This window comes from Natator depressus, chromosome 1 (genome assembly GCF_965152275.1).
Source record: "Natator depressus isolate rNatDep1 chromosome 1, rNatDep2.hap1, whole genome shotgun sequence".
Taxonomy (NCBI): Eukaryota; Metazoa; Chordata; order Testudines; family Cheloniidae; genus Natator; species Natator depressus.
This window is the reverse complement of record NC_134234.1, coordinates 109,490,203-109,511,311: the sequence shown is the minus strand read 5'-3', so window position 1 is coordinate 109,511,311 and position 21,109 is coordinate 109,490,203. Positions and strand designations below refer to the sequence as shown.

Genomic DNA, 21,109 nt, shown 5'->3' with positions numbered 1-21,109 from the left:
GAGCCCTACATAGAGGAACTATTAACTCTCTGCTCCAAGACGTCCTGCCTCAAGAATCTCAAAATGAACTGGATTGTTTGTTTTTTTAATTGCCTCATTGAAAGGTTATGCTTTATTTGCTGGTCACTATAACCTATAGGCCTGTTCTGCACTATTACTTACCAGATTTCTCACCCAACACTAAATATCTGTGATCTGGATTATCTTCCCCCCCAGATGTATTAGTTTTCATTTTTCCAAGCTGGATCTTCCTTCATTATTTTCTTCCATTTTTAAAAATCTTTCTAGGTCCCTTTGCATTATCTCGTTGTCTTCACTGGAATTTGTTGCTCTTCCCAATTCAATGGCATCTGCAGCTTTGAATATGATCCGTATACTGCCACCGTTGTATCATTAATGAAGATGTTAACTAAAATGAGACCCAACATGGATCTCTGCAGAACCCCCCTAAATATCGTCCCACCTCAGTGAATTACCATGTATCATTAGTTTACTGTTCTTCAGCCAGTCCTTGTGACAGTGCTGCTATTCAGACAGATTTGAATTAATTTGGAGAGTAAATGATTTTCTAAAATTCAGATCTATTATATCTACCTTTCTCCCTTAATATATTATGTTGCCTTCATGACGACATTTGGAGACACATTTTCAAAGAGACCACAGTGCAGCCTCTCATTGTGCATTCCCACTTTTTCATATACTATCAATTGCATGTGAAAACAATTATTGGCATGTGCAACCAGCAATAGCCTGTGCTATGCAGGAGGTCAGAACATAATGGTTCTGGCCTTAAAATGTATCATTCTACACACAGACATGACAAAAGCCACAGTTTGAACACTGATGCTGTACAGGGCTGCATAATAAGCATTCAAATTCCCTTTGTTCTCATAATGTAATAATGTTATACCAGAGCAAAGTTACCTTAAAGTCAGACGTATCAGTCACAAATATGGGTCAATATTATAATTGTTACCAATATTATATTATTATTTGATTTAAGAAAAATGAAACAAAGCCCTCAGTAAAGACTTAGAAACCTGGAAAGAGTCTTTTCCTACTTCTTTCGTTTTGGACAGATCTTAGGACAGATCACTCATATAAAGGTTTACCTTTTGCATTTGCAGGTGTGATGTAAGGTAAGGTTGTGGAAATATAATTTACAAATGTTACAACCTTCAATAAGGTTGCTGCAGAGTAATTTCTCTTTTAACATAATGTACAAACAATGCAGCTAGGTGAATGAGTTTAATGTGACTGAACGGGAAAGAGATTGGTTTCAAATCATTATTTCAGTGTGTGGGTAATTTATTTAAGATCCTGAAAGAATGCCAAACAAGGAAGTGTCCCAGGTGGGACTGAAAGACAACTCTGCAGTTTGGAAACATTCTGACTAGAGGAAGCCTGGCAGCTTATGAATCCATGTGACTGTTTAACCATTCGAGATATTTAGACACCCTTGTGTAAACCCCGTAAGTGCCTTCGGTAGCACAACCCTTCCCCCAGCTGACAATCCCTGTCAGAAACCAGGTGTTTTTGTACTTTGTGGCATGAGGTCCGCCACTGTCCCCCTTGCAGGCGTCTTTAGTCCCACTGAAGTCTCCTGCACAGAACATGTTCTTTGTAATATTTAAGTTGGTCTTCTGCATACACTCTTGTGTCTTTACACGTGGCAGATCAATTCTCATCAGAACAGCAGCGGTAGCACCTCCTTCTAGTAGACGCCCCCATCCACTCACTGTGGAGAATCTAATGGAGGACAGCTCAGATGTTGCAAACTGTTTCTCAGGCAAACATATCGGTACCACATAATCACTGAAGTTAACAGGTGCCTCCAGGCGCAGCAGGGCAATGTCATGGTCAGTTGTTCCTGGAATGTATTTTTCATGCATTATGATTTCAGAAACCTTCCTTTCTTGCTCCCCTTCATCCTCATGATCTATTCGGTGTTCACCTAGAAAAGGAATTAAACCCGTCAGGTTCACATAAATCGTAAGCTCCTTAACTCCACACAGCTCTTATGGAAAGAGATCACTAAGCTGACATTTCTTCTCTTCTTACTACATTTCCATGGCCACCACTGAATCCTGCATTATTCATTCTTTCCTTTGGTTCAACAGAGACAGTACCTCTTCCTTCATTCCAGCTTTCTCCCTTGACAGAAGACGTGGAATAGGGTTCAGTGACAGAATTACAGCAGAAACAAGCAAAATAAGGATGCAGCTTCAAGAGGGCCTATTACTGCATTAGAACTACCCAGCTTGGCTATTCCAGGACTAAATTCTAGCACAGAAAAGACTAGACTAGGTTCCATGACAAGGTTTTATATATATACACACCTAAGTACCAGACACTAGGAGCCAAATTCATCCTGAGTGTAACCTCACTGGCATCTGCATTTCCCAGCAGTGGGGGAGAAGAAATCAGAGTGCCATCTCCACAGCATGTACCCCACTTTCCCCCACACTCTGAAGGGTCCATGAGCCAATCAGGGAGTGGGCCAAGAACAGGAGGGACTGAGGGGTTGACCGGGCTCTCCCTGATTGTCCATGGGGAAAACTTTTCCTCTGCCACTCCGTGACAGCAGAGTTCCTCCTGGAGTCATGCTGCTAACTGGCCCTGTCTGCCACTGCCCCAAACCCTTCTCAAGGCTGAGTTCCCTGGTGCAGAGGCAGACACCATTCACACCTTTGCACTCTGCACTGTAATTAATCTGTTCGCCCATCCCCATTACAATGGGGGTAATTCAGCAAGTGTAGAGCCACTTTGATCCCAGCCGTGGAATTGTCATTTTGTAAGACTTCTGTTTTTTGAGACTTACATTATGGCCGAGAGGTCATTTAGGAATCGCTAACTGCTTCCGTCATAAGCAAACAGATAGCCATTGTATTTGTAATCAGTTTTTGACAGATATTGGTTGTATTTAACCCTTCCAAATGTTTGCAGAGTTGCACCGTGTAAAAGTGGCATAACTCCACTGACTTGGGAGGAATCACTGTGGATTTACACAAGCAAAGCTGACAACAAATTTTGGGCCACAAAGTTTGAAAAAGTGAGGCAAGTGAAAGACTTACCCAGTTTTACTCGGAGCTGTTTGGGATGTGTGTTCTCTAAGCAGTGAGCGGCAGTAACCACCCAGCTCGGCGCCAGCAGGGAACCCCCACACTTTTGTTTCTCATTCTCTATTAGCAGAGCCTGAAATATGCAAAAGAAACTTTTACGTTATACCAATTTGTTTGACCTGAAATTCTATAGAATTTACAGAGAACATTCATCTTATTTAGCCTGCAAGGACCATGTGTAGTCATCATTTTCCTAACTGCTGATTGGTGAAGTTACCATTAGATCTTCAAGGAAGGGACTATGGTGCATAGCCCAGGTGGACCTAGGTTTTTAGACGAATCATTTTAGTAACTCAGGCTTAAAGTAATTCAGGGGTTTATTGGAACTAGGCATCCAACTTCCTTTGAAAGTCAATAGGAGTTGAGCACTTAACTCCCTTGGGCTCTTTGAAAATCCCAGCCTCAGATGCAAACACATTTATAAGTAGGCTGTAAATGCTCATGCTGAGTAGCTCCTTAATCTACAAGCAAAGGTATCATGTTAGGACTACTCATGGAAGAAGGTACACAGTGAGAGTAAAGGTATCAGCATTTGAGATCTTGGCAATGTTTCTATGTCTTGTGCTTTGCCTTTTCAGAATTTAAATCTTACACAGGAATGTGTTTGGATCTAAATTACTAAAATTATTAGTCCTGAAATAAAGGGTTTTATTTTCCTATTTGCTCAAAGAGAAACTTCGTGCCTGGCCCCAAAGTAGACAATTGACAACTTGGCTACTATACACACAGAATTTAGGGAAGAGTTTTGCATTGCTACTCTCTCTCTTTTTTTATTCCCTCATGCTTGAACCCACCATTCACACCAATTGCATGGCAAATGGGAGGGGAAAAAAAATCTTCCCTTGGATAATTTTGCTAGCATATGTTATTGATTCTGCCTATTTTGCCCAAGAGTTCACATCCCAGTAACTACAGCTGACACGCTTGTGGGCAATCTCACCAATAAGGCCAAAGACTGGATGGGCAGAGCATGGAGGAGGCTGAATTGCCATTTCATGCCTGGAAAAGCAGTCACTCCAGCAGAGGGATAAGGTATATTATCAGGGAGGCAGTGGCGGTGGGTGGGGAGCTTGTATTACCTTTAGATGTGCCCTAGCTATTCTGTGGCTGCAGAGAGGTGTCTGTTATCCAGCACTGTGCATCCAACTCCTTTCCCAAGGACTCAGTTGATGACAGAAAATGAAATAGAAGACTTACCTGCCACGGACACTCGCCTGGAGGACAGACAGAACCACCTACAATTCTCCCCCGCTGACTTGCACTTTGCTTTGCCAGAACAGGTATTTTTCCACATGGGTAATCCACTGTGAAAAATAATAAATAAATCACAGTACTAAGTGTGATTAAATACAATGAACCCACTGGAAAACACAGAGGGCCAAATTCTCTGCTAGGGTTACTCCAGAAAACTCCCTCCATGAGTCATGCCAGCAGAGAATTCAGCCAGTAGTCTAATGGTGTTGCTAATCACCTAGTATTTTAAATCGCCCAGTGAGTAAATGTTTTTTTTCTGACTGGACGCTGCCCACAAGTGGTGTTACTTTACAATATAGACCCTTTGGTTAAGAAGTTGCACTCAGGTACCACAGGAGTCTCCGAAAAAGGCTTTGATATAGTGTGTTTAGTGCCTCTTTAATTCCTCCAGGGTTTTCATGATGATCTTTTAAAGCGGGCAGGACAACTGGCTCCCTTTGAATCCTCCGTCACACCTGATCTGCTGCTACTAGACTTCCTGTCGTTCTCCCCCCCCTCCCCCCCAAAAAACCCCAAAAAAGCTGCTGACCTCCTGAGGTGCACGTGGAGAGGTCCCGTCTCCTACCCACTTAGGAAGCAAGACCCCATGTCTTCTATGACAAGCGGCAGCTAAAATCTGCAGGATTCTGCAGCACTCTGAGGAGGAAATCCTGACCCTACTGAAGTCAATTCTGGCCCCTGAAGCAGCAGACAGGAAATTCCACGACAGACTCAGGTAAATTAGGTTGTTAGTGAGTTAAATGGGAATATAAATAACACAATTAGTATCTCATTGATTTATTTGGACATTAAATTCAATATAATTTGTGCTGCCCCCACATGATCAGTGTTGAGTGTTGTCACAGTCCCTGGGTAGGGTGACCCAGCTGAGACCTTTTCCAGTCCCCCCTGGTCTACTCCTTTCCACTGGCAGAGCCAGGTTTTGCAGCTAGGGTGGGGTGTATGTGACGGGTCATTGGTGTTACCACCTTCAGGTATACCCAGTGGCTTGCTAATTTCACACATTGCCATGCCTGCTGCACTCTCTGCCCCCGCACTGCAACCCTAAACCCGGCTTGGAGCAGAAGGAAGGCCACAGGGGACAGTGTGGGGAGGAGGCTGGAGAGCAAGCCCGCACTGCACTCACCCTGCAGTGATGGGTCCTGGCCCACAGGGTGGGGCCCAGCTCCTCACTATGGGAGTTGCAACCTGGCGTACAGGGTCACAGCGCCATTCAGGTTTGGCCCAGCCACCCCTCCATCATGATGGAGGAGCAGCCAGGACAAATTTGAGTGAGTGGTGTTGTAACATGGTGTATGGGGTCACCACATTATGTAACCCTTTGTGCCATGTTGCAATGACCGGAGCAGGGAGCCAGGCCCAGCCTTGCAGCACGGGAGCTGCCACTGACAGGTGAGCAGGAGGTCGGCTCATTCCCCAGCCCCATATGAAAATTTGGGTCATACACTTCTTTTTGCCAATTGCATAATAAGCTTGAAAAGGCACCACACTTACACACACCTAAAGGCAGCTGGGGGTGGAAGGAGAGATGTCCCCCGACTAGTAGCTTCATCACTTCCCCTTTTAAGTGACAGGCCTGTACCTCCACTTCTCTTTGGGGTGGGACGCTGTGATCCAATCACTCCCAGACTGGGTCTCCAGGTGGCATCCCTCTGGTTGCCAACCATGACACCTAGCACATCCAATGGGCTTGGCATCTGCATGAGTTTCCCTTTGGGCACCTGTAAGTAGGGCCACAGAAGCAGCTTCCCCAAAAGAAGTACGATTTATTTTGCCCATAGGGGCACAGTACTCAGAAAAATGGATTTACAACAACAGAGGCCTGCACCCCAACTGCCTCACCTATACTTGGTCTTCCTCTCAAGGCCGTGAGTACACATGAGTCAGCCATGGTGCTCCCCATTGTATCTGGGGGCTGTTAAAGCATGCCTGCTGCAGATCCCTGACTCTCAGTCTGCCTGTGTCTTCCTGCAGCAGCTGACAACTCTTTCTCCCCATCCCTTTCTGTAGGGTAGATCTGTTAACAGATTGGTGTCTTTTGATCTCCAGATTCTTAGCCTTTGTAAAACATCTCTGTAGCCGGGATAGGCCATAAACCTGGCTCTTGTATTTGAGCGTTTACTGGGATGCATCTTCTAGGCCGTTGTTTTACCTTTTACCTTTCCAGCCTACTTCCGTTAACAACCCCTTTTCATCTAACTCTAATCATTCAGGCAGGGTGATGTCACCCAGGGCTCATTTACACAGCAATTAAACACCTGGGGCTGGTCTGAGTCAGCTGACTCAGACTCACCAGGGATCAGGCTGCTGGGCTATAAAATTGCTGTGGAGTTGTTCGGGATTGGGCTGCAGACGAGGCTCTGGGACTCCAGCCCTACCCTGAATGGCTACACCATGGAGCCAGAGCCCCACCCAAGTCAGCTGATCCAGGCCAGCCGCAGTTGTTTAATTGCAATATAGACATACCCTCAGATATACTGAGGGGCATATGAAGTTTATAAACAATAAAATGTGATGTGGATTTTGGTATTGAAAATGCATAATGGCATTGTAGAAGTTGTCAGAGTGAGTTGGAGGTCTGACAGCTGGGTAGGAACACTTGCTACACGGGAAGGCATGGAAGGCGGTGTTGATTTTTTGGAATCAAGGAGACAACTGATGATTTGGGCACTGAGGAAGGGAAACATCTTATTTTCTTCCCCATTTTGGCAGGGTCAGAGGTTTGTGGTGAGTCTGGAATTCCTTGGTCCTCATCCCAACAACCCTAAACAGAAATCAACTGCCCCACTCCAATATCTGCTGCAACCGCCAAGAATGGAGAAACACGTTATTGGATTGATGTTCCTTAGTGAAATCATTTCCAGTGTTGACACCCCAATTGTTCAACTGTTACCATTAGTCTTCAATGTCAATACCCCGGTGAGATGAATGGGAGCAAGTAACTCCGCTCAGAACCACTGGTCCAGGCATTCTGCAAACTCAGTCGTGCACCACGGCAGCAGTTTACACTCAGTTCACACTCTAAAGGTTTTCATTGCAGTCATTAAGAGCTACAGGGGGAAATTTACCCATGCATAAAGGGCAGCTAGACTCCCAACTCCTTGTGAAAGTAAATGGGAGTTAGGTGCCTGGCTCCCATTTCAGCTTTGAAAATCTCCTCCTTAATATTTTGAAAATAAAAGCTGATGTTTTGGAGCATAATTATATCGCAACTTGAAAAAAAAGAACATAGATGCAGTTATTCATGTGGCCACATAATCACATAGTACCAGGCCTGTGCTTGAAGGGGCAATTTGAGGCATTTAATCCCTTGCTCCACTAATGAAATAATTTAGGTAGTGTTCAGAGTAGCAGCCATGTTAGTCTGTATTCGCAAAAAGAAAAGGAGTACTTGTGGCACCTTAGAGACTAACCAATTTATTTGAGCATAAGCTTTCGTGAGCTACAGCTCACTTCATCGGATGCATTCAGTGGAAAATACAGTGGAAAATAATTTAGGTAGGGATTTTCCAAGGGAGTTTGGCACCCATTAATTCCCCCCCTTTAAAAACCCAGCTGTAGTTTGTTATCTCTTCAGATGAGCGAGAATATCATCTTGCTATTCCCTAGAGAAGAGTATCCGAGTTTGTTGGTCTTATTCAGTAGTAAAAAAGAGCGCTGATTTCTCACTGGTTTTATTAGGGTTATTCCGGTCTTGACTCGTATGTTGAAATAAATACAGTTATGAAGCATTCTATTCATTGGATAAGAATTGACATCTCCTGGAGACAACTGTAAAAAGAAGTTACCCATAAAATATGTTGCTGTAGTGACTTGGTTTGCATAACCTTACCTTGGGGAGTACAGGACACTTCATCACTTGCTAGCATGTAGCCATCTGAGCAAAAGCATTGTCGTATCGTGGTTGGACTGTCAATGCAATAATGTTCACAGTGACCATTTTCATGAATGCACTTCAGTGTGTCATTCAGACCTAAATACATGAAAAGAACACATTAGTTCCTGAATGTGGTGTCTTATGTTTAACTCGAGTCAATTATGTTTGTAAATTTTGACCAAGAGTGACCTGCAACTCACTAATGTTGATATATTGATAGAAAAAGCTGCTTCTGGTAGGCAAACATTAATGACAGAGCTGTACAGAACTGGGAACTAATTTGTACTCCAGCACAAATTAAAGAGATCAGAAAATGCACCAAAAATCATACAGTGATTGCCATTCAAAATAATTAGCATTTGTCATCAGTTACCACAGTATGGTATCTGAGATACAGCAATCCTCACAATAATTAGAATAGGATATCACTGTTGTCACTGTATGGTAACTGTTGTCAAATATGTCTATTTAAAAATTGGAACCACTGTATTCCTTTCACCCACAGCAGTGCACTGGGAAGGCCACAGGATAATCCACTGCAGCAGAAGACCTCTCTTCTGGAGAAAAGATATGTCTGAATGGTCAGTAATTCAAGCCATCTGAATGGCTGAACATTTATGGGTGCTTAATAATAATAATAATAATTTATCCAGTACCTGCCCCAGAGACAGAAGCTGCTACCATGTGGGACAAACAAACAGAATAAGTAAGTATGGAGGGTCATGTAATAATCCAGATGGGAAACACTAGCAAATAGGTTGGTTTTCACAAGTTTTTTTTTAAAGGGGGGGGAGAAGGAACCTTGCAGATATTGATTAAGAGGCTGTTCTAGTGTGGGACAGCATGAAAAGGTGACAAAAAAAGTTAGGACTGGGCAAAGAAGACAGAGCTAGTGGTCAGGAGAGAAGCATGAGCAGGAAATGGGAAGGGTTGTAGGAGGTGAGAGTAATATAGGCTGGACTGGGATCATCGATGCCTTATTACAGATGCTTAACAGTAGTTAAAGCCACTAGTTAGGCAACCCATTTAGATCGGACAAGCTCCTGCTCCTCCTTTGGGCCTACACTGTACTTATGTACTAAATTTAATAGTCAGTATATAGAGCTAGATCCAATGCTCATTGAAATCAATTAAAAGACTCCCACTGATGTCACTGGGCATTGGATCTGGCCCATTGTTCTTTTAATGAAAGTGTAGGCAAGGACCTTTTTCATGTGCATGTATTTACACACTGTGACAATCTATAATATGGTCACCCCTTTTACAATTATGATAAATCTTGTGCAAAGTATGCCTTGTGAGGTATCACTGGAAAGTCATAATCTGCTGACCATTACTGTCCTGTTGAACTGTATGCATCATCATTGTATATGATGTTATGAGATTTTGCTACATATTTGCTACTGAAACATGTTGAGAGTCTGGGAAATGTCCACAGACTAGCCCCTCAGAGAGGACAAAGAAACTGCAAACACAGAGGTCTTACATGCCAAACCTCAGGTAGCCAAAAGGTGCAAACAAAAATTTGCAATTCATAATGAAGGATGGTCAGCAGCGCACGTACACCATGAGGGCTACCTAATCCCATGACACAGCATGGATTTTTCCAGCACGTGGGGAAAAGTATAAATGAGGGACAGTGGCATCACTACAGGGTCTCGCTCTCCTCCCCATCTCAACACCTGGAAGCAAGATCATTTAGAAGACAAAGAGAAGTCTCCTTGAATTGGGAGGAAAGGATGCTTTTAACTAGTTAGTGTGAACTGTGAACTGAAAACTGCCTGCAATGTCCAGTAGGCCAAGAAAAACTGTTGGATTCAAATCTTGCTCAGCCTGATAAAATGTAGGATTTAGAATGTGTGTTTAGTTTTTGTTTCTTATGTAACCAAGTCTGACCTTTATGCCTACCACGTATAATCACTGAAAATCTACCTTTCTTTTGTTAGTAAACTTATTTTGATGTTTAATCTAAACCAATGAGTTTGTCTCAAGTGCTCAGATTACAGAGGCTGGAGTATGTGCACTGTCCTTTGAGGGAGTGGGGAACTAACTGGTGAGCTTGCATTAATCAAGAAGGTCTTGAGCAGTGTAAGACACACATTTCTGGGGTGCAAGGCTGGGGAAATTCGCTGGGGTCTTCCTGTGTGCAGTTCATGAGTGGCTTGGGAGAGCATTCATGTAACTTTGCTGGGTGTGCCTCTGCACACTGATGGCTAAGTGAACAGAGCCTGAGGGGTTTGCTGTACACTCGCATAGCAGTGTAGGAGACAGTCTGGGGAGAAGAGTTAAAGGGGGCACAGTGGTTACGCAGTCCAGATTGCACCCGGGGGCATGTCACGCACACCATACAATATTTCCATTTCTAAGCCAGAGGGTTACCATAATCCAGTTAGAAAAATGCCCCTTTTCCCTCAGGTGGTTGAGAAGGTAAATTTAGAAGATCTACACTGTGTAACAATTATGTGGCTGCTATGTAGAGTGACTGCAATACCCATTTACTGAATGCTTTATCAAACATAGCAGTGTTAACTGTGGCAGCAATCTCTTCTCTGCTAGAACAATGCCCAATAATAATGTTTGCTACCAGTCCTTTTTAAAAATAACAATGTATTTATCAGAGCAACTTGCATTTGCATAGTGTTTTGTTTTTTAAAAATTTAATACCTGACCTTTTTCACAGTTTTTGCCCTTATAGTCCTCAGGGCAAAGGCAAACGTAAGCCTGAAATTGGTCAACACATGTCCCACCATTCTGACAGGGGTCAGAGTCACACTGGTTGGCATCTGTAAAAACACACAGTATCAGTAAGGCTCACAGGAAGGATTACAATGGTGCAATTTCAGTAATTATTAGAACACATGAAATTCTCATACCAACATAATTCTGCCAGAATTCCATCTGGAAGAAAGAGAGGAAAAAAGAGCATAAGGAATTATCCAGACAATATTATGCATCATTTCATGTACAAAGGATAAGTATGTTGTCATAACCATAACAAACAAATTATAGAGGTATAGCACATGGTAGTTGAAGGGTGAATAAAGTTGTGCCTACTTAGAGAACATGCCTAAAAGTTAACACAATATTAATTTGCAGCTCTCTGTATATTTTAAGACACAGGTAATATAAGACAAAGGTACTATATTAGACACTTTTCAGCTTCCAAGGTTTAAGGGTCAAAATCCATTTATGTTTCTATTAATAAGATGGGAAGATGCAAGATAAAAATCAGGCCAACAGAAGACCCCCGGACCTCCCCCCCCCTTACTTACTGTCCTTTTATCATCTTGAAAGATTTCTCTGGCTTCCTCATATGAACACGTTTCCTCAAAGCACTCCCGTTGTAGCGACCCAAGTTTTAACTCTTCAAAGAAGCTATTCGCTCTTCTTTGTCTTTTCAACAAGCTGTTTGCCTGCTCCTGCTTTAAGAAGACTGAAAAATTGAAATAATTGGAACTCTACAGGCACATTTTCTCTCTCCAGAAACAAAGTACAGTAGAACTTCAGAGTTACGAACACCAGAGTTACGAACTGACCAGTCAGCCACACACACCTTGTTTGGAGCCGGCAGCACGCAATCAGGCAGCAGCAGAGAACAAAACAAAACAAAACAAAAAGCAAATACAGTACAGCACTGTGTTAAATGTAAGCTACTCAAAAAATAAAGGGAAAACATTTTTCTTCTGCATGGTAGAGTTTCAAAGCTGTTGTAAGTCAATGTTCAGTTGTAAACGTTTGAAAGAACCACGATAACGTTTTGTTCAGAGTTACAAATAACCTCCATTCCTGAGGTGTTTGTAACACTGAAGTTCTTCTGTAAGCCAATGAGATTTCAGCTTCCTTTACTTTTTAAATCTGGGCTGTTTGCAACAATGTTTAAAGCAGGCCAGGCCACGCCAAGCACATTCCCATTGTGCAACATTGCACAATCTTGTAGAGACATTATTTACCTACCCTTCTGCACATGCGGTAAAGTGACAGATCCTAGATTTTTATGTAGGCCAAAGCTTTCGAGAAAATGGTAGTGATTCTAGAATTATAGCAGTTCTGCATCCAAATAATTCAGGAAGACTTACCATGCACCATGTGGTAGGTTTCAAAAAAGTAGGACAGGATTTCCTTTAGTTCTGGCAGCCAAACAACAATTAGACAAGTGGCACGTAGCCTCTCATATTTACCCAATTCATCTGCCGACCCTTGTGTTTTACTATATTTTCCATATAAACTCACTTGGTAAGATAAAGATCTTTGGATGGATCACAACTTTTCCAGGCTCCCAACCCCCTCCACTCACACACTCCTTTTCCCCCACTGCTTTCATCTACTCTTACCTTCTTTGGACCAGCAGGATGGAGTCCATAGGCCACTGATGGTCCATAAAGCAAAGCTTGAGAACAACTGCTCTAATTTATTCCCACTTACTTTTCTTCTGAAAAGACTCTGGGCCATGGCAATACCTTTGCTGGCAAAGGAGAGCAGGATGAGTTTCCATTCTGAGCCAGTCATCACCATGCCTTTGCACCAGCTAGAGGAGCTTGTATGTGGCTTCTAAACTCAGCAAACTGGTACCACGTGGCACTCTTCCTGGCAGTCTGAGCCAGGGTTAATGGGCAAGGAGAGCAGAAGTCAGACTGGAGTGGTATGAAAGATGGCACATCTCTTGTCTACACCAGTTTGTGAATAATGTGAACTTTCTTTTAAAAAAAGAGTTATGGTTGTGCTGTAGTGGAGACCCAGTCCTGACTGGTGTCTTTAGACGCTATTGTGAAACAAATGCTAAATTGATATATAATGATAACTGATAATAAATAATGCGACCCAGTGTATTTCTGAATCTCTACACAGTAGACTGTAAAAACTATCAGTCTGTGAGGTATACAGTGTTCTACCACATATTAAACGTTAATTCTGAAGCCTAGTGATGACAATTTAAATGATAATATTGCTCACTATTCCTCTTCTGAGCATTTTGGCAGAAACATGCAACTACTCTGGGATGGTGGGCAAAGTTGGGGATAGAGGATGGAGCTTGAGCAGAGTACTTCCAATCCATTCCCTCTCCAAGATCATTCCTAATGGAGAACGAACTGTCTTGCACTTGGAGGTATCTCTGCAGGGCGGTGCCGAGCCACGCTGATGGGATAGGGGTGGGGAAGTTTGCACTGATCAGGATACTTATAATAGAGGACTTCAGTCTCCTGGTCTACCAGCCTCCACATCAGCATTAACATCACTAAAATATATATTCATTTAAAAAGACAGACGTGATTACTATAGATCCCCCTGAAACAATAATTACCGGCTGTATAGTATTTGCTGCACTGCACATAGCACAATGTCTTTTGCTTATGTTCATGTCAGGTTTTATCCTTGCAGTATGTTGAGTATTGTTATTTTTAATTATTTGCCATTGTTTTCTTACTGCATTTGTCCTTGTTAAATTATTGAAGTAAAGGAATACCTATCTATCTATGGGCGCGCACACACACACACACACACACACACACACTTCTCTATACTATGGAGATGTATTGGAATCATCTGAGAATTTTCTTTTTTGTATTTTTTCTAAAATGTTTGACCACCATTGCTGAAGAGTGTTAGTCTGTGGATAGCCTGAGCTCTGTGATCACTAATGCCCTTTGGTTCCCTGGGAGCTGATTTTGAGGCACATATTAAACACCAGGCACCCGACTTTCAGTTGTCGTGGTTCATCCTCATATTACACTACATTTTTTGTAATATCCCCTTTGTAAATTCTTGTGGATTGAATGAGAAGGACTGATAATTGATTCTCTGCTTTTAAAATACCACATATAGGCTTGAATTCCTGCTGGTTTCATCTAGTAGGCAGGTAGTTGATGGTTTGTAGCTTGCTATATGGTGAGATAACTTACACATATGAGCCTAGAAACAATTTTTCCCAGTTGACACAATAAGTGCGTGAACACAATCGCCACCCAAAACTACAAGCACATTAGAACACTGTGCAGACTTGGACACATTCATTAGTAATCTTTATGTACTGCCATTGCTGTGGATGATCCAACACTCTTCACAAGAAAATCGTTTGGCTAACAATATAATAATAATCATCATTACAACAGTTTCTGGGACATACCTGCAGCTGGCGAAAGAGGAAGCAGCAGCAAAAAGCAGAGAAGCAAAACCAAGTAGTGGTTGGAAACCATGATGACACTGAAATGCCAGTGTCCCAATATCATGTTGACATTTCAGCAAGAACTGCATGGTGAAAGATCTCTGTTTCAAAGGCTTTGACCTGGAGGAGGGGAGTCACTAAACAGAGAGAGCTGAAACTCGTGCAAATAATTCCATTCATGAAGAAACTAACAAACAAAATCCCTTAATACATTCTCTTTAAAAATAGGCAAAGATCTTGGTTGAGAAGAATTCCCATTCACAGTGTGTAAAGGCCATGCTGATTATTGTGAATGTTGCAGCGTGTTCTTATTAACAATCCAGAATGCTATTAAATGTGAAATATAAGTGCCAAATTACAGGCCTCAGCCTGAATAGCACAACATTACATTTTGTATATAGCCATCCGAGAAGTTTGCAGGTGAATCAGAAAGCCAAGAGTAGGCTGATTGGGGTCAAGGTAAAGATTTGCAGTATCTTTGAATGTGGTCACATTGTTGATGCTTTAAAATGTACACGTTCTTTTTCTTCTTGGTTCCCAGTGAAAACCCTGAATCGCTTACTGATTTTATATTGTGACACTAATCAACTAACAAGAAATACCAGGTTCTGCTTTGCTCTCTTTTTGTTTCAGTGAAGGAGCTGTGTACCTTATCACCACGTACTACTACACAAAGGACTTAAGTTATATTGGAAAGAAAAGAAGAGGAGAGGAGCAGAATTCCATTTCATTAATAATTGTAGTAGTTTGACTGAATCAACAGATAAAGTTGTATTTGGAAAAATAAGCATTCCTATGAATTCATGTATATCAAGGACTAATGGTATCAGAACACAGAGTTTACAAAATTCTTAAGTAAAGATTTGACTAAGATATCAGCAAGGTTTGGAGCATGTTTGTCAGTGGGGATTGGAGCATTTCATAGGGCCTGGTGTATTTTCCAGTCGATCCTTCACTTTATTAAGATAAAGGAAAGCAGCCCCTCTGTGCCGTCAGAGCAATGAAGGGAAGGGCAGTTTTTACACTATTGCCAGCTCTCATCATCATCTCCCTGAAGAAGTCATGAATGATTAGCAAAGAAGAAATCTCGCTCAACTGAGAAGTCTAAGATCCCAGCCCATCTATTTGCATATTATTTATACTGTGCCTGTAACTTAGCCTTTATGTACAGTGAGGTACATCCCTTTTGGACATCTGGTTTACAACATAGAAAAAACTGGCCTTTTAGGGCATCTTTTGTTTATTGGAATCTGGCTAATTCCTGGAAAGCTTTCCTGGGATTTTCGGGGAGGCTAATGGTAGGTGCTGTTCCAGGGAAGGGGGAGGGAGTTTGACTGCTGGAAGACATGAGAAGTTATAACATAGAATGAGTCCCAAAATACTCCACCTCTCCACTATTGGAAATCCCCGTCATTCCCCAGCCTCCCCTCCCTGAATATAATCCCCTCCCTGTCTTTCCAGTTCCCAACCTCTCCTTTGGACTGGCACTAGCTGGAGAGGGGGAGAAAATCATGATAGGCATTCAGAGGAAAAACCACCTGGAGAAGTGCTGATCAGCAGGGAATTGGGGCTGCTGGCAGAAGCAAGGCAAGTGAGAGTAAGAGATGAGGTGAGCTGGAGGGGGGGAGGGTCTGCTACTTAGTGGGGAGGTTACTGGGAGCTCTTGAGGTGGGTAGACAAGGTGGGAGGGGCCTTGTGTTCAGGGAAAGAGAGGAGGGGACAGAAAAAGGAGGACAAACTGGGAAGGAAATCTGTGTCCACTGAGGGTGGGGCAGGGGATAGGAGGAGCGACTGAAGCTGTGTTTACTTGTTTGCAGCTCTCGGTGTGGAGCAGCAAGACCATATTCTTAGCCTCAGTTTTCCAAGAGTTAAGATAAGAATAAGTTTGCCAGAGCCACTTTGCAATTTCCTTTATCTTATCTTCTTAGAGCAGAAAAGCCATTTGTCCTGTCTGAGCGATTCTCCTCCTGTCATGCAAGTGAGCGTGTAGGGCTGCGTATCTGACATTTCTAGATCTAGCACCATGTGCAATGGCATTTGTTTTTGACTGCTTTGACTCACCCTGTAAAAATGGTGGCACTTACACAAAAAAACCATAGGGTAGGAATTTATTACTAGGTATTAGCTGGAGCATTTGCTTGGTGCCACCTTTAGTCTTGTTGCTAACCCTCTGTAATGGGCCAGTTGGAAGAAAAGATAGATGTTTGGGTACATAGCTCCCTCAACACTTTTATGTAAAAAAAGAAGCTGGCTTCACAAACCAGCATTTCTATGTACTTCTGTGTACTAAGACTATATGGATTCTCATCTACTTTATTTGACTTGCTTCTAAATTAGATTTATAGATTCACAAAACAGAAATTCCAAAAAGATCAAAATTTTCCAATTCAGCATTTCCAATTTGAATCTTTTTGGAATTTCTTTTTTATGAATGGTTTCAGAGTGGTCGCCGTGTTAGTCTGTATCAGCAAAAAGAACAAGGAGTACTTGTAGCACCTTAGAGACTAACCAATTTATTTGGGCATAAGCGTTTGTGGACTAAAACCCACTTCATCAGATGCATGCAGTGGAAAATACAGTAGGAAGATATATATATATATACACACACACACACACAGAGAACATGAAAAAATGAGGGTTGCCGTACCAACTCTAACAAGACTAATCAATTAGGGTGGGTTAGAGTTGGTATGGCAACCCCCATTTTTTCATGTTCTCTGTGTGTGCGTGTATATATCTTCCTACTGTATTTTCCACTGCATGCATCCGATGAAGTGGGTTTTAGCCCACAAAAGCTTATGCCCAAATAAATTGGTTAGTCTCTAAGGTGCTACAAGTACTCCTTGTTCTTTTTGCTGATACAGACTAACACGGCGACCACTCTGAAACCATTCATAAAAAAGAAATTCCAAAAAGATTCAAATTGGAAATGCTGAATTGGAAAATTGACATTTTTTATTGAAACAAAATGATTCAACCTGTTGAAATTGTATTTTCCTTTCCAATCAACATTTTAAAACAAAAAATGTTTTTGTTTCAATTCTCGCAGTCAGAAAAATAAAAAACTTTAGCCGACATTGACATTTCACCGCCACATTTTCCCAGGTCAGAGAATCAAAAACTAATTATGGGGAGCTAGTCAGGCTTTTAGGTTGACTAACTGGAATCCACTCAGGACCTCAACTGTTCTGGACCCTCTTTGCTTATTGAAAGAAATGTGACTCAGTATATCTTTTAATAAGTTTCATTAAAAGACAAACAAAAATAAGATCAAGAAAATGTATCACCAAAGTCACACTAAGAATGAAACAATACAACTAATAAATCAATATCAAAACTAAATCAAATCAACAAGCTCATCTCAATATTGGACTGGAGTAAAACCACCAAAAGAATGCAAAAAATAATCAATCCTTACAAATTTTAAAGAGCATTCTAAAGAAAAAGCGGCTGTTCATGTGATTATGAATTCCAACAAAGGAATTTTACCAAAGTCAATCAAATCTATAACTTGGAGCTGGTTAGATGTCTTAATAAATATTAGAGGGGTAGCCATGTTAGTCTGGATCTGTAAAAGCGCCGCTTTTAATAAATATTAAAACCAAATTACTTAATGTCTGACCCACGACCTCAGACCCACTTACAGAGCTTCCTCCTTGGATTTCATTTCTTGTGTGGTGGCTGCCCATCCCACTCCCGTTTTGAGATGATAGAACAAAACACTTTTGATAATCAAAAGTTTGACAACTCTTATCTACCAGAAATTATAGATGTGACCTGAAGAAGAGCTCTGTATGGCTCGAAAGCTTGTCTCTCTCACCAGCAGAAGTCAGTCCAATAAAAGATATTACCTCACCTACCTTGTCTCAGAAATTATGGATGACCACGGCAGTTCTCTTAGGACTTTTGAATACAAACCAAAGAAACACACGTCAATGAATAGCTTTATGAGGCAATACTTAGGGTTGTTTAAAGCGGAGGAATTTTCTTTGTGGTGCCTTCCTCATGTGGGCTACCTGGGTTCTCTCTCACACAGTCTCAGTTTCATGGCCTGAAACTACAGCTGGGATGTTGCCCAGCTAATAAAAATAAATGACAAAAATAGAAAAAGGGGGAAAAGATACTTAAGATAACAAGGTTTGAAAACACTTCAGCTCTCCCAGTTTTCTAGCCTATTGAGGAATAGGAGTTGGACCTGCAGTCAAGGAGCCAGACAATGATATTCTGCAGGCACAGTGCTTCTCACTTGTGGGCCTCTTTTGGGAACTGGGAGATACTGGTCAAAGGCTGGGGTGGCGTGTTTGTGGATGATGTGACTTCCTCTGATCAAGGCGATCATTTCTGGGGCTTCTGGAAAGGCAGTCTTTCCTCTGGGGGCTCGTTGCAGCCTTACTCTCGACTCTTATAGTTTGAGACCTTCACTTGTTCAGCCCTGCAGCACTTCCCTCCAAGGTCTTCAGACAAATCAGGTGTGAGGCCTGCCTTGGAGCCACACAGCTCAATCCAATCAAGTCAGACTTAAGTCCTCACTTGCAAGCATTAGCTGGAAAAGTCCAGCTTAAATCAATACTTGAAAAATATTCAGTGTTTTACATACCACAGACTTTACGTCTGTGATCACAGACACCCACCCCGCAAATTAAAAATCCAGACACAAGACCACTTCTGAGGAAGCTGGCATAGACTCAGACTTCAAAGGACGATCATGATCATCTAGGCTGACCTCCTGCACATTGCAGGCCACAGAGCCTCGCCCACCCACTCCTGTAATAGACCCCTAACCTCTGGCTGAGTTATTGAACTTCTTAAATCATGGTTTAAAGACTTCAAGTTACAGAGACTCCACCATTTATGTGACACAGTCCCCAGCCTTGAATGTTGTTTTCCCATATTTACTAGCCTTTCTTCTAGCATAATGTATTTGTTGTCTTTCTTGTGCTTTAGAAATATTACTAAGAGCCAATGCAACGTCACCATCCTTTCTCACTTTCAAATTAGTGCTATCCTCCTTGTAACATTGTTCATTGATGGTCATATCTGGCTGAAAAGGTCTTGAGATGACATTATATCATCAGTTTACAGAACTCTGTCTGTCTACTGTGACAGGGTCGGGCCAGATGGCTATAGGAGAGTAATAGAAGGCAGATATATTAGCCCCAGGCTAAGTAGGTCCCTTTTTCCTGGATAAGGTAACAGGGAAGGTTCCAGAACAATCAGGAACCTTCTGGAGACAATTAAGACAGACAGGCTGATTGGCTGCAGGTATTCTAATCAAGAAGCTGCTAGAATCAATTAAGGCAGGCTAATCAGGGCACCTGGGTTTAAAAAAGGACCTCACTTCAGTTAGGGAGAGGTGTGTAAGGAGCTGGAAGTGAGAGGATGTGCTGCTGGAGGACTGAGGAGTACAAGCGTTATCAGGCACCAGGAGGAAGGTCCTATGGTGAGGATAAAGGAGGCGTTAGGAGGAGGCCATGGGGAAGTAGCCCAGGGAGGAGTTGCTGTTGCACAGCTGTTCAAGGAGGCACGCTAAACAGCTGCATTCCACAGGGCCCTGGGCTGGAACCCCGAGTAGAGGGCAGGCCCGGGTTCCCCCCAAACCTCCCAACTCCTGGTCAGACACAGGAGGAGTTGACCTGGACTGTAGGTTCACGAAAACGGCCAAACTGAGGGCTGCCATGAAGCTCCAAGGTGAGGAAATCTGCCAATAAGCGCAAGACCCACCAAGGTAGAGGAGGAACTTTGTCACACTGACTATAAAAGCTGATTGGTTGCTTAAAAAGAACCCTAGCAGTCACTGAACATTCTTTCATCAACAAAATTAAAACTAAGTTCATACTTTTATGATCAATTTAATCATTTCAAGTTTCTTCTCCGCTAATCTAAAAACAGACAAATGAGCTTTCTGGAGCTAGGTATGGCTCAAACAGCCTGTCTTCCGGAATCTTCAGCCTGAAAGAGAAAAAGTTACTTTAAAGCCTACCAAGATGAAACCTACTTAAAATATATTTCTTAAAAAAACCCCACAGTCTGTATTCCCATTCAAGTTATTGTTTTTACACAAAGAAATGTTCTGTGCAAAATTTTTTGACCAGCTCTAAATCTGAGTTATTGATTTTTTTTTAAACCTGAGTGCAGATGTTTTGTTTTGTTTTTTAAGGTACACAGTTCATGTAGGAAACAAGCAGCATGGGAAAAACAGCAAAAACAGACGTGAAAAAAAGTAAAGAAGTGTTCTTTTAAACTCTACTGGGGTCCCCACTATCCAATCAAATTCTGCATAAAAAGGAAAGATAAGATGAACATGAGGGACAAACAGGGACAGCTGACAAGCAGTTAATTGGTTCAAATCTATAATCAATGTCAAACTAGCTACTGCCTCGAATAGTTAAACCCTTCAAATTATCATGAATGTTCCCGATGCTCTAGCAACACCTGGAGGCTGGTGGAATTGAGTGCAGGGGATGGCATTACAGAGAAAAGCAATGAAGAGGATGCAGCAGCTGTGAGGTTCCCTACTAGCCAGTGACATCACGAAGAGCTGAACTCACTAAGAAGTGGTGGAAGTGACACGGGTGGGCAGTGGCAGGAGGTAGCAGCAGCAAGCAGCTGTGGAGACATCGCTTGACTGCTGCCCCAAGGCAGAAGATGATCCCACTCGAACACTCCCCTGGATTCTGGGACTTCACTGACCTCAGA

The 21,109-nt window shown here is 42.3% G+C and overlaps 1 protein-coding gene across 1 annotated transcript; it reads right to left on the bottom strand.

The window, feature by feature from the left end:
* Positions 1-1,412: 1,412 nt before the first annotated feature.
* F7 (coagulation factor VII) lies at positions 1,413-14,477 on the bottom strand. Its single transcript, XM_074944795.1, has 8 exons — positions 14,375-14,477; positions 11,526-11,686; positions 11,127-11,151; positions 10,923-11,036; positions 8,209-8,349; positions 4,320-4,426; positions 3,075-3,195; positions 1,413-1,954 (listed from the first exon to the last, which is right to left on the bottom strand). Exons 1-8 carry the CDS (start codon positions 14,475-14,477, stop codon positions 1,413-1,415), a joined length of 1,314 nt encoding a protein of 437 aa, XP_074800896.1.
* Between the last annotated feature and the right edge of the window lie 6,632 nt (positions 14,478-21,109).